The sequence below is a fragment of the Accipiter gentilis genome, chromosome 4 (assembly GCF_929443795.1).
Source record: "Accipiter gentilis chromosome 4, bAccGen1.1, whole genome shotgun sequence".
Taxonomy (NCBI): Eukaryota; Metazoa; Chordata; class Aves; order Accipitriformes; family Accipitridae; genus Astur; species Astur gentilis.
The window spans coordinates 22100113-22118032 of record NC_064883.1 but is presented as its reverse complement, the minus strand read 5'-3'; the positions used below and the strand labels follow the sequence as shown (position 1 = coordinate 22118032).

Genomic DNA, 17920 nt, shown 5'->3' with positions numbered 1-17920 from the left:
GCAGAAGTTTTATTAACAAAACACAACTAATTTAGGTTTTAGATTTCATGTTATACTGCATATAAGAAGAATATGTTGATTCTGGCATGACAGGATTTCTGTCCTTTTTGTCTTCTCTCCCTCTGCAAAAACTTACGCAGAATGAAAATCAAAACCAAAACGATGTGAGAGAGCAGACCTTTGAAGATGAAGATGGAGGAAGAAAGCCTGATGAAACATCTTCAGCTCTTCTTTCTAAAGAAAGGTGCTTAGAACTGTTAAGAAAACATCAATTTTTTTAGAAAACGTTGAGAATCATGTTCTTGTTAAATGATATTTATAAGTTTTATCCTGACTGATGATAATGGCATTTTTTATTCTAGATAACCATATTTCTAATTTACACACTTTAGATTAAACAATGTCTTATTTTTTATAAAGCCTAACGATGTAATGGCATAGAGGATGAGACAAATCTTAACATATTTTACTATCTCTTTCATATTACATATAGAATCATAATACATCATTTATACACATGTGCTTCTATATACCCATTGTATGTACATATATGAAATAAGTTTATATGAGTTATTTGCTAATACCTTTTGACTGTTCTGTAACTTTTTGATCTGTGATGGCAATCTTTTTAATTGTCACTTTGAGAAAAGAGTAAGTTTATAATGAATACCAGGCAAATGTAGACCTCTGTTTTGACAGAATAACTAGATAAAATACCAAGATAAAAATACAAATATTGATAAATAGTTTGACTTCTTACATATTTTGTAAAAAGAACTGAGTTCTAACCCAAATGTGCTTTTAATATTTGTGTATATGATGTGGGTTTTAGTCTTAAAGAAATCTTAATTTTACTGTTCCAACTGCAAATCTTTCCTGGTTGCAAGTGTGTATAAGGGGGAAAAAAACCACTTTGAAAGCAGGGGAAAATGAAAGGACTGATTAGTTTCTCTCCTGCAGGCATGTTTTTCAGAAGGCTAATGAGAAACTCATGAAGATTCTTTTAGAAGTTGTGAAGACAACTGTGGCCATGGAGGAGACAATTGGTCGCCATGTTCTCGGATTACTGGATCGGTCTGGGAAAGTCCAGCCTTCCAAACCAGCTGGATGGGACGCAGAGACAGAGGAGTCAGTAAAACCCTGTATCCATGTGGGGTATGAAAAAGGTACTGCTTGTATGGTTTTCTATTTCATAACAGGTAGCATTTGCATAATTTTATTATATATTTAAATAAGCTTAGTTTTTAAATTTGTAATTAAACACTTTTTTTAAAAACTATTTGTCATTTGAATGCATATGACATCTCTGCTTAAGAGACGTTTCAGGAGTTGCCTGGGTCATGCCCCAAACCAGTTATGACTCTTATCTATGGTTCTGTTGTAAAGCCTGCAACAGAATGGGAAAGTGATTGAGACATACAAAAATAAATACGTTCCTGTTGAAGGGCGCAAAGAGAAAGAGAATGAAACATAGCTCTGTGGCATCTTGCACCAACTTTACACCTTCCTGCGTACATACGGGGAATGGGAGCTGGTGTCAAAGGCCATATCTCTACCAGTCCACGAAATGTACTCAGGGATGCTGCTGGTCATTCTGGCCAGCTGCCATGGGGCAGCCTGTATATATGCTTGTGGACTTCCTTAGCCTGCTAAGGAGGATGGTTGCATGCAAACAGCCTTTTGGAAACAGTTCCAGGAACTTTCTAACTGCCAAGCCTTGCCCATCAGCTGTTTCGAGGAGTGCTAGTTGGCACAAGCCTAAAGGAGCATTTTAACGTTGTAGTTAATTGCTTGCTAGTGTTTTAAGAACTCTCCCAGGCTCTGTTTAATTTCCTGTGATTGTACTAGGATAGTGTCCGTCCATTTCTCTTTTGGGCAAGAATAGGCACTTTATCGTATTGCCATTTAGCATAAGGATGTGTACATTCATCCTGGGTCTTATGGGGAGGCAATGTGCAACAGATCAGTCTAAAACACATTCTACATCTGATTTTGGCTGGAATTTTAACTACTGTGAATGAGAAAAAGAACTGGAAGTCAAATACTACATTTCATTATTAAGAAAGAATCTACTACAGAGTAATAATACAAATGGTAAATGAAGGTGAACTTTACCTCTTTCATTCAAAATGTAGATTATTAAATATTACTGATTCCCTTTGGCTTTAAATACAGGTCACATTAAGCCTTGGGACGAGTTAAGAAAGGTTGTATGACTTGCAGCACTGTGACATCTCTCTCAGTTGATTACTCAAAAGGTTATCTGTGGTGAAATGTGTACAGCTGCAGTCTTAAGATTCTTGAATTTTTCAAATAAAAACACTTTCATGCCTGTCTAATACTGCTGTTCCGTTAAAAAAAAACCTCATAACTTTTGTTTTCTGCACATTTCTCTGTATTTAATTGTGAGGAAAATTATTTTTTGAAAACTCAGACTTTTGAGGCTTTGCCTTTTTCTCCAAATTTTAGATTGGATAACTAAGCTTCTGGCCTTAATTTTTGATACTTGTCCAGGAGACCTTAAAGATTGAGAACATCTGCTACTATAATTGAAGGAATCACTTCTTTCAAAATGGAGTATTCTTGCACTTTACTTTGGGGTGGGAAATGAATAGAGTTTGCTTACGTTAAAGCAGTTCAAAGGATCTTCAACCACTGGCGAGTATTTTCCACACAGTCTTCTAGCCAGACAGTAAAAGGAGCAATCACCAGGCTCAAAGTTGACTACCACCTCCTTTTGTATCCTGAGGTAGTCTTAAATTTTATGTAAACTGCATCTTAAATAAATTTTCTATATTAAAACCAGCAATTTCTAAATATTCTTTGTATTCTTTGTGTTCTCTTTGTATAGTCTGAGGTGTGTAAAAAGCATTGGGGTTTTCACAACATACACTGCCCAAAGGAATAAAAATGTGTTCTGGTTATGTAGGTAGCGATTGCAGGCTGTCACAGTTACATGTATTATCTAGTGCATTTGCTGAACCTAGTTCATAGTTATATCATGCTGTCACGACCCAGACTGGACAGACCAGGGAGTCGTGTTTAATTCGAAATTCCCTCAGGCTAAATTAAGGTGAAACAACACCAAAGGATCAGTTAAAGATTTTATTCATGACAGAACCAAGCTGAACTGGGGAGGCGTGGTAGTAGGTGGCAGGGTTTCTCACAACAGGAATTGGCATAAGACTACTTCTGTAAACCGTGTAACCCAGGGTAACCATATACATCAATTCAGGGAGTAAGGAGATCCCTCCCATCGAGTCAGGAGGTTCAGAGCAGACCTCCTTGCTTTCTAGACTCCTGCTCAGAGAAGGCCCCAGGTGTGGCTGGATCCACTCTTAGTCCCAGATTTGGTCAATGGTTTTGTGTCTTAAAAGGATGAGGTGTAGGGATTGTGGAAAAGGAAAGAGAGAAGAAGACAGAGAGAGAAAAAGGAAGAGAGAAAGATTTCACCGTCCTGGGTCCAGCATTGGTTCAGTCAGCCGAGGGGTCCAGTCTCAGTGGGCTTGCCGCACCTGGGGCTTCAGTTTGTGTCCTTTTATCATCCTTGCCCCTCCTTTGGGTGGGCACCTGAACTCATCAGGTTAATGAGCAGTTTGTGGAGTAACTTCTCCTTCCCTGCAGACACGGCCACTGTTTGATCTTTGTATCAGAACAGCTTATCAGAACAGGGAGCTGCGCACCCTCTAGCACGCCCTCCCTCTCCTGTTGCTGATGTCTGAGCTGATGGGCTTTTCACCTTGGCTCCTTGCTGTGTGTACAGGGTTTGTCTTTAAGCAGAACTTGCCCCACCACAATGTTTGAGACATTAACTCTTTCAGTCTCTCACACATGCCTATTGTCAGAATATGTACTGTTGCTTATCTCCTTCATTCTCATTTGCTGAGAATATTGCTCCCTTTTCTCAGACAGCAAATGCATAACTATGTACAAAGCGCTGGTACATGATTGCTGCTCTTCACTACTCTCATGTGCTTGCTCTGCACAGGCATGTACAATGCACAATACATGCATTTGCTTTTTGCCTGTGCTGCACAGCAATATGTATACTTATATTTGTCACTAATGATTGCCATTAACAATTCTTAATATGGATTACTTGCATTACATATATGTAGAAAAATATAGTTAAAAAAGTAACTTTATTTGGTGTTTTAGGTGGGTATAATACAGACTTACGTCTAGCTTTCATAATACTACTGTTTAAACGCACAACAGGCCCTGTAATTGGAGTGTATTGTGTATTCACCAGAAGTTTTCTGGTGAAAGTGTACTCTCTTAAATAGAAGAGAACTGTATTCCATTCCACTGGCAGTGAAGGTTGACTGTTTTAACTCTTGTGTTTGCTATTAGTGTATTTTGAGGGGGCATGTAAGGGTTCACTCTTCTGCAACAAAGCAATTTGCCTGTTACTGTAATGCCTCCCATTGGTATAGAGCTGTTCACATGCCAGTTGCTTATTCTGTTATTCTTTTTTGCATGTTTCATTACATTCAGAAATAATTATGAAAGGAGGAGAAATCAAAGAAAACAGTGAGGATTAAAGAAGACCCAAGCTTACAGTGGCTATAATGGGTGAATGTATACTTTGTAATGTATCTCTGAGGTTGTATTCACAGTTCTCTTTTTTTCCTTTCAAAGTGGTACAACAGCATCCTCGCTGTGTACAAAGCTCTGCCACTGGGGTCAGACAGCCATAGTAGCAGTTGTACTGTTTCTTCAGCTGAAGTATTTGATCCTTCTTCAAGTGGAATTAAATGACAAATTCTGTTACTGTTTTCAGCAACAGGACTGTTCATTTCCTATACTTCCACTGAATGGCCTGAGAGGACATAACTTTTAAAATTTTTTCCCCCCATTGTTTTCTGGAATTAAGAAATAGGTAGACACTACTTTTATATTTTAACCTGTTCATGTTATTGTATTTTCTAATACCTAGCCAAATAGATCTTCCTTTTTAATTCTGTAGGAAATTTGTAGGAATAAATTTGTACCAATAAAAATCCAATAATAAAATAGAAAATATAATGTGTTTAATAAAGCAAATTCTCTCTGACCTTCTGAATGTAATCCATATTTATTGACAAGCAAAAGTCAGCTTACTGGTTTTGCTGAGTTTCAGCATTTTAAAAAGCTGAATCATTAAGGTGACATACTTCTAGCCATAACCTGATTTACAGAGCATACAGAGATTTATCTGGGACCTTGCCTAGGTTATTGGCTAACACAGGATTTTATTTCTAGCAGAGTAAGTAAAGTTCAAATTTCAGTCATAAAACGTATCATTGGAAGTGAACAGCATTTGTGCAAAGTAATCTGGTGAGTTAATTACATCTGGAGGTTTGGGCCAGGAATCATCGTGACAGAGACAGCAGGCTTTGCTGTTCTCTTCCCTCAGGTTGTACTTTGGGTAGAGGGACTGCATAATGCAGGTTGCTCTGGAAAAGCCTGTGTGGTTATGGCATTCCTTGAACATTAAACCTTCTAACATACTTTCTGAGCTCCTGGTTTCTGAACAGTGTACCAGGAACAAGGTAGTAAATAGCTTTAGACACTGAACTGCCATAAAACTGATTTTTTTGTTTCAACTTGTAACCCCTAACCTTAATTCCGCAGTGGAATCCCAGGAGTGAACTGAGATGCTTGCTCTACATGATGCAAAATATGTATTGCTTCCTAAATGTCAGTTGGCAGCTCATAAACTACTTCTGTATCTGAAACTTCTGAGTAAGCACTGTATAATTAAGCACTTTTCTTAAGATTTAGTGGGCCATGACATCTGAAGTGCTGAACAGCAAGCTTCTTGGCAAGCAAGCAATATGAAACTTTGCTGGGGTTTCTTTGTTGTTGTTACGAGGAGAGAATTTACACAAGGAGAAGACATTTTTACTAGGGCCAGTTACATTCTATTTATTACTGTGTGTTGACTGAAAAAAGGGGGGGGGGAGGGGCAGAGAATTTGATTTTAGTTCTGTTGGGGTGGGAGATGGAGCAGCATTATAAGGATTAGTAAAATGGGAGTTAGGCATTCAACTGCCAGGGGGTTAATAAGACTTGACAACATTTCTGTTTCTTGCTTCCACCACTGAAAATCTTCTGGAAATATGCGGTATTAAGACCATTTTTGGGGGAAGAAGATGCAGAGATTCTCACTTTGCAGTTAGGAGGATTTAACATGGGCTCCTGTTCTTAAGTGCCACTTTGTAGAAATTATAATATGGGTGCCTGAGATTTTTCATATAGCAAAAATATATTTTCACATTCATTTATTTTGTATGTATCCAGAAGAAATGGAAGCAAATTACAAAAGAACTGACATGAGCAAAACAGGAGTTTAAAATCTAATCATTGGTTCTTGGAGGCCAAATTGTACTGTTCTGGTCACTGGCAAGAAGTAATAATATTAGTGGTACTATTAATGTAAGAGACATATTCTGAGCCTGGCTTTTAAAAGATTACACTCTGAGCAGGCATCAATATTTTTAAGTTTTTCTCTAAAGGTTTCCAGAGAGCCAGAAGTTCAGATAATTTTGCAACAGACTGCACATTTCCGCAGTTGTTTTGTATAATGTTTATTTCTGTACTTGACATACGCTTATCATTGCACAATTCAGCTGTACCTCTCAAGCAAATAATTTACCAAAATGTAAGGGTTACAGGACATGAATTATGGGTTAAAGCCTGAGAAGGAAAACAGGAACATTACATAGATAATTTGTACTCCATCAAGAAAGAATTAGATTGTGCAGTAACTAATATGTCATTGTTTTATCTTATTTATAGCTGTGCTACTGTACTGTGGGATTTTATTTTGTGAGATCTCTGAAGCTAAGCAGGGTCTTGCATGGTCAGTACTTAAGATGGGTGGCCTCCAAAGAGCATCAGGTGCTGCAGTAAGTGTGTCGGTGGCTCAGTAGGGAATATGTTTTCCTTCAACTCAATCTTTAACCAATACCTTGGCACAGCATTTGGAAATATTTATGCTGCTGGATGTCCATCTTAAATGAAGGTCCTTTCTACTCTGAGGATATTAAAGCTTCTGCATCACTATTGATATTTTGAGACACCCAGAGCCAACCCAAATTTGGGTGGTGAGAAATCAAAATGCTTTTGAATAAAAAACTGTGAAATTGTTCATTTTGCAGCCTTCCTTACACTGCAGGGGGGTGGAATATTAGGATTGTATGGGAAACATTTTGTGCTATACAAACACATTGCAAATATTTAGTGTGCTGGCAGAAAATGACTGCCAGCCACTGCTAGGGTGACTCCGCTACAGTAGTTTGTGACTGAAGTTCCAAAGTGCAGTACTCAAAAGTGCTTTGAAATCCTGTATAGATGAAAGGTGCCATGTGAATGTATATTCTATTCCATCTGGATATTCGTTCCATTCATACATATAGTGTGCTTCTGTTTTTTCCCTTTGGAGTGTGAAAAGAGTTTGTAACATTATATCCCACATATCTAAAAGGAGATATGAAACAGTAATGATATAACTAGAAGAAAAAAATTACTAAATACGTCTGCATTTAAAAAATCTTAGCAATTATAAAAGTAAACAAAACAAAACCTTTCCAAATGCAAATAGCTGTGGATTAGTTTGTTGCATATATACAGCTGCATCCATAATGAAATAAATGCATAGATATAATTATCAGAATGTTTGCAGGTATAAAAGTATCCAGGTGGTTAATCATGTTGCAACTTGTTAAAAAACAACAACAACAACAACAAAACAAAAAACTGAAAATTAGAATCTGACTCTCTTGCTATGTTCAAACAACATCAACAAGGGGACTTGTATTTCCAATGTTAGCTGCATGCCTGGTTAAGAGGCAAAAGCAAGTATAAGGAAATTGTATCCAGCAAGAATACTAACTACATTTTCAAAGGCAATTTGTAAAATTGACCTATTATAATTTCATTTCAATTTCTGTAACTAAACAGTTCCAGTTCAGCAGTCAAAATCCCTGGAGTAACCAGGAACTTCAAGATAACCCAGTATTGCAATTATATTGCTAAACAGGCACTGATTATTCTTGTCTCCTTTAGTCATACTGCTGTTGCCCAAAAATAAGGTATTTTTTGGAGAAAACCTTAAGCAAAATCGACATCTAATTGTTTAAAAAAAACCCCAACACACCAAAAGATATGATTTATTTTTTTAAAATATATTTCAAAAATGTACTTTATTAAAATAAACTGTCATTTAAAAAAATTTTCCACAGTTACATTTATTTCTGACACTTCAAATCTAACAGCCTAATGGCATAACACTTCTACATTTTTAAAACATGGTATCAACAATTGTTATCTACCATCATGATGTATTACTGTATTGTTATTTCATACTGAAAGTGTGATTTTAAAACATCTCAGGAGTTTGCTTTCACTTGTCTTGCTTAAATACAGCCCTGAATTCTAAATATGTCAAATTTACTGTTTTCTAGATGAATTGCTATGAGTTTAATACCATAGGCAAACTTTGTATCTTCTGCTTTTCAGACAGAATAGATAATGCCCTTAAACTGAACCAGACCTCAGGAAGATTGAGAAGTAGGCAGGTGCCTCGTAGGGACAGTTACAGTCCCCCCACTCTGTACTTGATTTCTTCAGTTACCCATTTTAATTACTTTTCAGTTTGCTAATAATAATGCTGAATTTTGATGTTCTGTATTCTAGTCTGTTTGTCTTGAGAAGTTGTCTGAATTACGTGCGTGTCTTTCACTTTGCTCCCTTGAGTCTGTGCTTTTGAATCATGATCTTGAACAGTTTTGTTTTAATGCACACTAACATAGCTGGGCATTGGTGAAACAGGGACTGACAGTCTAGGGGTTTTTCACCTGGTTGTATTTTAAAGACAACCTTGCAAGTTACTCGAAGTAGTAAGGGTTACTGATAGTAACAAAGGCTTGAAGATGAGCCTCAGAGCCCAAAAGCATACTGAAAGGACGTCTAAAATATTCTCTGTTAGTATCTCCTTTTCTCTTTCCCTTCTGCTTTTTATAGTTAACACATTGTGTATCTTTTTTGTGTGAGTTTTTGTACGCAGTATTTCCCTTTCTGTCTTTGTGACCAATACAAATATTTTAATTATTTTATGACATGTCTTTCTAATCATAACTCAGATGCACAGTTCTCTGTGTTTTGAAGTGCTAAGAGTCTGTGTGAAAAGGTAACTATTGTTTTTCCAGAGTCCTGTTCCTCATATCATGGTAGTAGTATGGGAGATGATGATACTAACAGGTGGTCAGGAACAACAGATGAAGGACTACTGAGCCAACATCTGGCAGAAAGTGGAGTGGAAATAGATCCTGAAAATGAAGAACTCGTTCTGAATATTAGTTCTCGACTACAAGCAGCTGTTGAAAAGCTTCTGGAAGCTATCAATGAAACTTCAAATCAGGTAGGGTGATCTAATAGTGAAGCATTTGGAACTTTGTGTTTTGATGATTTTTTTCTTTATTTTTCTTGGTAATGTGTTGTTATAAGCCTAAAACCTGTAGGCTCATTTTGAAACCTGAAACAATACTTGAGGTGCCTACACCCAGAAAAGTCTGCTCCGGCATGACTTTACTGATGGATTTAGATTCATGTTAGAAATCTGCTTTGGACTAGAGAGGAAACCTGAATTTGGGCAAGTTTCTCAATCTAGGGCACTCTTTCATTGCTCATACGGGTCATCTGCATTCTGCTACAATCCATAGATGAGACAGGAGGTGTCAGGGCACATTGAGCTGGACCTTGTGAAGAGGGAGTATTAAGGGGGAAACTGTGCCCAGTTCTCTTGACATTTTTAGTCAATTGACTGGCCAAAAAGGTGGAGCCTTCCTACTGTCTCTTCCAACTACGATTTAAACGTGGCCAGTAGAGCACATATCCCCCTTGCTCTCAGACAAGGAGTCTGCACTCCAGCTCTCCAATATTTGTGTGAGGTATGTGATGCATGAATAGTCTCCAAAAAAGAGGCATTGTATGGCTACTCCTTTCTCTTTGCTATCAGTCAGGGTATTTTGCATGGCGGGATATTAGTTGCTCTCTGGAGTACCTCCCTGATAATTTAAATGGGAGCTATATACCTTGCTCAGTGAGTTCAAATCATACTGCTTATGCCATGTACTTTACTTTTAGATTATGTACATCTCAATTTGAAGGTATCAAATTAAATACTTTATTTCGCTGTAACTTTTTAAGCTCTCTTGAAGGCTCAGTCTTTAGAATCAGCTCTTTAATCTATCTGAGACTAGAATTCAAAGAATACAGTGTGCTCTGTGCTACAGACCCATCTGTTAGTTAACCTAGTAATGGTACTACTTAAAAAGTCATTGCTTTCTTGTCTCTAGGTGTAAAATGTGTGAATCATAACTACTGGAAATGAAAGAGAAAAAAAAAATATCTGTGGTGATAAAAGTAATATGAAAATTCAGCTGTCTAATACTTTAAAGGTTTTAAGCATTGAGTATTTGGTGCTTTTGAAAAATACTTCAAACATGAAGTTGATACTCTTCTTTTTAAAAAAAAAAAAAAGGACAAAAGAGTAATTTGTGATTTACTAAAGTTAAGAGTAATTTAAATACAGATTCAGCACACACACCCTGGCTTACTAAAGCAAGTAGTCTGGTGGATCTTGTAAATCAGTTTCTGCATCACATTTATTTACAAACCCATTCTGCAACAGCTCTCTTGTGTTTGAGCATGAGTTCAATTAAAAAGAGATGTTTAGCTTTTTGAGGTCTTTTTTTCAGCTTAAGGCTTAGCAGTAAATAATAACAAAAAAAGGATACACAAATAGTCCAGTATGTGGAGTTCCTAAAAAAAAATACAGTTACTCATTTGTAGGAAATCTTGCGTTTAAAGAGCAGATGATACAGACAAAGAAAAACAACTTCAAAGGTTTACAATAATTAAGAATTCATGCTGTGATTATAAAAGTGTTGTCAATTATTTATTCCACTTGGTGCTTCCTTTTTCTGAACATTTTGCTGCTGATCTTTAAATGCAGTAGTTTTGTACATAGCCCTAAATTATTTTACTTTTGTGACTGACGTTTTTGCAGTATTTACTTTTCATATCACTGAAAGTACTCAGTGTATTCTAAGCAGCTTATTTTTGTTTATTGTCAGTTGATCAAGAAAGTTTATTTTCCCTTCATAGCTTTGTAACTGAGACCTTGCCAATACCAGCAAGAGAGTTATGTTTTGGCTCAAACACATACGCACACGTTTTTTTCTTAATATGGATTATACAAGTATGGATTTATCCCTGATGATCATATCTGGGTTTGGGGTTTTTTTTAAGCTAATAAAATGTTAATCTGTTTACACATTTCCCCACAGTATTAAGTATAAATATTGACATCTTTTCTGGGTGTTCTGTAGAGGTACTTTGGAAGCGTTCAAGCTGGTCTGCTTTGCAATGTCTGTTGTGTGCTTACTGGATTGTATACAGTTCCTGTATATACCAAGGGTTTGTAGGTGACTTGACAATTATTTTTAAATATTCAGAGACTGAATACTTTATTTTTTCTACCTTGCAATATTTTATAATCTAAAAGTAATTACAGGCAGAAAAGATTTTAACCTTTCCTCTTAATCAGTTGTGTTGTGCTTACAGACATGTACCCGTCTTCTCAAGGAAACTTAAAAGAGTGAGAGAAACCTGGCAAAATCTTCAAAGTAACTATCTGAGACCTGTCTGAACACACACTTTCAGACCTGAAATGCAGTTTGAATCTTTTCAGGCAAGGCATGTAGTGGGTGTGTTAATTCAAATTCCACCTGCTAGTGTTATGTATAGGTAAATAAATCAGGCCACTCCCCTGCACTCTTTTCAGTTGGGAGATACTAACAGGAAGCCTTTAAACTAGCAGAGTTTGAGAAAGTTCTTCCTGTTGAATTAACTCCAAGAACAAGAATGAACGCAAATAATGACACATCTGTATTTCTCTTTCATTTGCCATAGTAGAGATGGAAAATCATTTTTTGTTTCTGTGCTGCTAGCTTGCTTGTCTGCTGCAGCGTACCTGTGCAGCTAAAACAAAAATTACACTTTCTTGCCTCGGAAATTACCTGCCAGCTGCTATGGAAAGATTTCTGTTGCTTTTTCATGTGAAGCTTCTCTAAGAAGGATTTTTAGGAGTGACCATATGAAGTTTTCTTGTACCTCTCTACTTCGGTTTAACCCACTCCTGAATTACTCTGCTTGAGAACGTGACCTGAGGCTTCCTGCTGATTCTGAGTAGGTTTGTCACTGACAGTCCTGATATGTGTCTTCAGACTGTTAAATGTGCGTGTTCTATTACAAATTCCTGTTAGAAATCTCTAAAACCAGCCTAGCTAGTGCAAAATAGCCATATGACGTTTGAGAAGATAACAACAGTGATATTTTTTGGAATGGATTCTTACCACACTTACTGGGCATCTGATCTGCTTAGTGGTTTGTGGACTGAAAGACAAGAAGAAGATACATACGAGGTTGAATCTCGTGTGCCTTTACCATATCCTTTTCCTTTCACTGAAAACTTGGATGGGAATAATTCTGTAGTTGTAAATACTTCAATTTTTCGCTTCAGCCACAAAAAAAAAGGGCACATTTTAAAAGTTGTCTCTAAAATCTCCTTGCCTACACCACCCTATTCAGTAAGTATAAAAGTTTTTAAAAGAAATTGTATTTTAAACCAGCTTAAATCGAAGAGAGTGAATAATGGTATAAACTTGTCTCTATCGTTAAAGTTATTATGTACTGCTGACAGGTTTTTTCCTAGACAGTTTTTAATGGGCACTGAAAAAGCTTTAATTATACAATTCTCTCTGTTAATTTGTAACAAAAGAAGTTTAGCAGACATAGAAATATATTGAATTACAGAGCTTGGAGATCTCTTTTTAAAGCACTTCAGTGTTACTTATTACATTACCTTTTTCTCACTGTGAATAATTTATGGCGGGGGGGCTGCAGTCAGTTGAAATTGTTCCTTTATAGCTGTATGCACTGACTACTAACATTAACTTGCACAAGCTTGCTAATGGCTTCCAGTGATCCTATGAAGAAACTTTTGTTCTTGAAAAATCATGTTCATATTTGTGCTACTTTTTGGGTTTGCCCTGTGATATTTTTAATAATACCTTTAGTTGTTATTACTGGAAAGAGCTGGAGAATAATTTTTATTCCGAGTTTTAGTTGGAGTATTTGATGCATTTGAATAAGCCATTTTTATGGTTGTCTAGGTACAGTAAACCTGTCATACATTTCCCTTTTATCTGAGATGGGTTTTTCATTAAGCACTTCAAAATGTAAGAATAAAGTAAGAATGCTCTGTGATTTTTAAGATATCTCAAACCAGTGCAGATATTCAGCTGCAGTATTTATACCTTTCTTTATCACCTGTCAGAATAAATAGTTCGCGTTAATGGTGTCCATCTAAAAAGGAATGCTGTCGGAAAGAAATGAAGTATTTAAATTCAGTGGATCATAAAAGAGAATGTATTGATTATTCAGACACTCTTTTCAAAGTGTAATTTTATTTGTAAGTGGATAATTTTGTGTGCAATGTGCTATGTTCCTATCCTATTTTTCTGAGATTTTAAAGCAAGCTAATCGTACTCATGAACGTAGCTGAAGATGGTGAGAAAGCTTTTATTTTTGAAGAAATTGAGAGAAAGTATAGTTTTATAGAAACTGTAGCAAAGCCACAGATGTTACTGTGTTACAAATATCTGCCAATATCCATAATATTAAAAAGGAAAAGAAAAAAAAAAAAAGGGAGATAAGCAGGAAATACGTGTTATTTCATTTTCTGACATTGTTCTTATTCAAAATAAGTTGTCTTGTTTTGAATGCAAGCCACAGAAAGAACTCATGCCTGGTTCAGCTCTGACAATTTGTGTTTGTGTCACTTGAAGAGGTGCATGTAATTTGTAAATGTTAACAGTTGAGAAGTGGAGGTGGTCTTGGTAGTTGACTCGTTTGCTGTTATCTTAGATGAACATTCTGTGTAATCAGAACTTTCAACACTAGGGTAATGTTCCTTTTTCACTATTTTGCTTTTGTAATTCTAATTTTAATTCTTTTTGAAATTATTACTTTGGGTATGTCTAAACTGGGCAGTAAGTATACAATTTTATACGTTTCAGTCATGGTTTTCCACTAGTTGAGGATAGTGACATAGTGAGATTGCGCTACATCTGTGGTAGTACACATTAAATATTACTCATCAGACAAACAGAGAAGAATAAAAAGATCGTTAGTAATTCTGTAAGGTGGACACAGTTGGAAGAAGCATTGCTTTACTGCCTTGTTAGCTGAAAAGTGCAGTATATTAAAAATTCACATTTTCCTGGTGTTCTCATTTATCTTCATCTTAAGGAGAAAAAGAGATGAAGCATCACTTCTGTCAATTTATATCAAAACTTCTGCCAGTTTTATGTAATGTTTTTCGTCATTCTAAGTATGTGGTGGGTGACAGCTTACTCATATTTAGTACAAAACTCATATGTAAATAAAGGTGAATGTAGAGTAAACTTATAAACCAGGAATTACCGGAACAACAACACGGATTTAGCCAGGTGGCTTATTGAGTTCACTATACTGACAAAGCCTATTTGCTTAGACTTTTGTACTGAGACGATCTTCCTATTGTAGTTTGCAAATGTGTGTTCAGTAAAGATCTTATTGAATGTCCAGTGAAGTTATGTAAAACTTCTCATCACACTGTAAAGCAACTGTTAATTAAATAGGAATGGTAGAGTAGTTATTTATCGGAACACATTTGGTTTATCTAACTTCCGTAATTTTTTTCCTGTGGTAGCTTGAACATGCTAAAATTACTCAGACAGAACTTATGCGAGAGTCCTTCAAAAAGCAACAAGAGGCCACAGAATTTATCAAGTATCAAGAAGAACTACAGGAACGTCTTAATGAAGAAACCAAAGCCAGAGAGCAGTTGGCTTTGGAGCTTAGTAAAGCTGAAGGTGAGTAGCTTTTCTGATGAATTGTTGAACTTCACATTTACTTACCTATTAATTGTGTAAAGAAATTGCAAATTAGATCAATTTCTTTGCAAATTTTAGAATGTTATGAGCCTTTTGGGTAGTTATGGACAAGATGACCTCCGGAGGTCCCTTCCAACATCAACCACTCTGATTCTGTTTCCCAGCTTTGTCTCACTTATTATTGTCTGACTTACTAAAAATAATAGGTTGGATATGTGTTGTTATCCTCAAAATTAATTTATTTCATAGTAACATGTCTGTTTGTGCAGACAAGCTTAAATATTAACTACTTGGAATCATAGAATCATAAATAGTTGAGGCTGGAAGGCGCCTCTGGAGATCATCTATTCAAACCCCATGCTCAAAGCAGGGTCAAGTAGAGCAGGTTGCCCAGGACTGTGTCCAGTCAAGTTTTGAATGTCCACAATCTCTCTGGGTAGCCTGTTCCAGTGTTTGACCACCGACAAAGAGGGGAAAGGAAAAAAAAAAAAAATTCTTTTTTTCTTATGTTGAAACGCATTTTCCCATACTTAAGTTTGTGCCTGCTGCCTCTTGACCTTGACTTAGTTCCACACAAACGTGGGTAAAAATGTAGCACCTTCACTCTTAATTTGATCATATGGTGGTGATAATGTTTCAATTTGCACTGTTTGAAGTAGTCTTTTTAAGTATATTTGCAACTGTATTAATGAAGCAATTTAAAATTATAGGGTGTTAGAACAGGGGAAATCTAATAATCTTTTCTGACATCAGGAACATATGTTCAAATCTGACAAGACAGTTTGTTCTTTAGAAGTAGCTTTATTGTTTCAATAGCTCCATCTTTTGTTTCTGCCCAGCATTTTTACCATTTTCTGTTTGTAATTAGCATCTGGAAAAGATGAAAAAAACACCTACCCTATAGGTAGGATCTCCGTAGTAGTAAGCAAAAAGATATTTTAGTTAGTTCTGAAGCTCAGCGGGCTTCTGTTTCAAAGTGAGAGCATAAAGTTTCATAGCCAAATGTTATTCCTGGAGAATGCTACCCTGCCAGCCTTCCTGTTCTTTTTACATAGACAGATAATCCAACATGAGTTCACACACTGTTAATAGCTGGGATACACATAACCTGAACAGTGCAGGTTTCCAAGCCACGTGTCTAAAATGTGGCATGAGGGACAGTTGGTAGCCTGTCAGTTCACACAGCATAAACGTTGTGTGTCATCAGCACCACTACTGGCTGCAGCTTTCAATAGCTTGAGCAAAACCAGAAAGGAGGAAAATTGAGTGGTTGATGAGAAGCTCAACATGACCCAATAATGTGCATTTGCAGCCCAGAACGCCAGCTGTATCCTAGGCCGCATCAAAAGTACCATGACCAGCAGGTCAAGGGAGGTGATTCTCCCCCTCTACTCTGCTCTCTAGAGACCCCACCTGGAGTACTGCGTTCAGCTCTGGGGCCCCCAACATAAGAAGGACATGGGCCTGTTGGAGCAAGTCCAGAGGAGGGCCACGAAGATGGTCAGAGGGCTGGAACACCTCTGCTATGGACACAGGCTGAGAGAGTTGGGGTTGTTCAGCCTGGAGAAGAGAAGGCAGCGGGGAGACCTTATGGCAGCCTTCCAGTACCTAAAGGGGGCCTACAAGAAAGCCATAGAGGGACTTTTTACAAGGGCATGTAGTGATAGGACAAGGGGGTAATGGCTTTAAACTGAAAGAGGGTAGATTTAGATCAGATGTAAGGAAGAAGTTCTTCTCTACGAGGGTGTTGAGGCACTGGAACAGGTTGCCCAGAGAAGTTGTGGATGCCCCATCCCTGGAAGTGTTCAAGGCCAGGTTGGATGGGGCTTTGAGCAACCTGGTCTAGTGGGAGTTCTCCCTGCCTATAGCAGGAGGGTTGGAACTAGAGGATCTTTAAGGTCTCTTCCAACCCAAACCATTCTATGATTTCAGAGGGAATAGATTCAAATCTGAAAGAGGCATTATTACTTTTTTTTTAATATTAAATTAAGAGCAAAAAAAATCTTGTATGGAATGCATCTTAACATGCAAAAAAGATGAAATCTTCTACCAAAATATAGATGACCTCAGAATTTATATTCTTGCACAGTTACAAAACTGTTTAGTATTGATGAATTTCAGAAAGTAGGCAGGTTTTACATCTGTTGCTGTTTTCCTTGAAGGATAATATTTTTGTCTTGATACAATTTTTATTCACAAATCTTCAATAATGAAGTAAAATAGACTAATTCATTAGGAGAAAGCAGAGAGGTTAGTGTTAAGTTTTATTTAAAGGTAGGAATCTGTCATAATGTCAGAGCTCTCTGCATAGGTTTAATCCTACAAGTAAAAAAAAATACTAGAGACTAATTTTATGTATGGAAAAAAAAGGTTTTTATTATGAACTTATTTTGTTGCTTTGCCTTCTGGATCTGTATTTTTTTGGCTTACATTCTCTACTAAGAACCAGAGGCTTGCTTTTTCATTTACAATAAATTAATTTCCATTTGTGCAGGAATATTGCAAAGAGTGCATGCATAATTGTATTTGAAGATGACATACCACAGAACAAGACCTGCTTATTATCTATTTTTATTTTCATATTTTTATTTATTTTTATCCCATTACCACTAGACAAGCAAAAAAATCTAAAATTAACTAGGTTCTTCTCTTGAGCAGTGCACTTCTGTTATAAAATTTGCCTGTGCAAACAAACTTAATAGCATCAAAGAAACTGCAAATTCTTGCTAGATGCCAGTTTGTAGATAATGGGATTGCCCATATGTAAATGAAGGAAAAATTTACCTGTAACGTTTTATTAAATGCTTGAAATACGCCGTCAGAGCCTGGTTTGGAGACATAACAGATGAGTCAAGTATGTATTTTTTGCTAGCAAAGAAAGTATATTAAACACTAAAATTTAGTGAGAGCTATGAAGCTATGTTTTGCTCTCT

At 36.6% G+C, this 17920-nt stretch overlaps 1 protein-coding gene across 10 annotated transcripts in view; it reads left to right on the top strand.

The window, feature by feature from the left end:
* Positions 1-17920, top strand: part of AKAP9 (A-kinase anchoring protein 9) — a 123590-nt gene that overhangs the window by 68083 nt on the left and 37587 nt on the right. For all 10 annotated transcript variants that reach the window (XM_049797986.1, XM_049797985.1, XM_049797983.1 and 7 more), the window contains 4 exons: positions 141-244; positions 961-1166; positions 9195-9406; positions 14804-14966. In XM_049797986.1, the coding sequence (XP_049653943.1) occupies positions 141-244; positions 961-1166; positions 9195-9406; positions 14804-14966 (685 nt within the window). The remainder of the gene's footprint in view (positions 1-140; positions 245-960; positions 1167-9194; positions 9407-14803; positions 14967-17920) is intronic.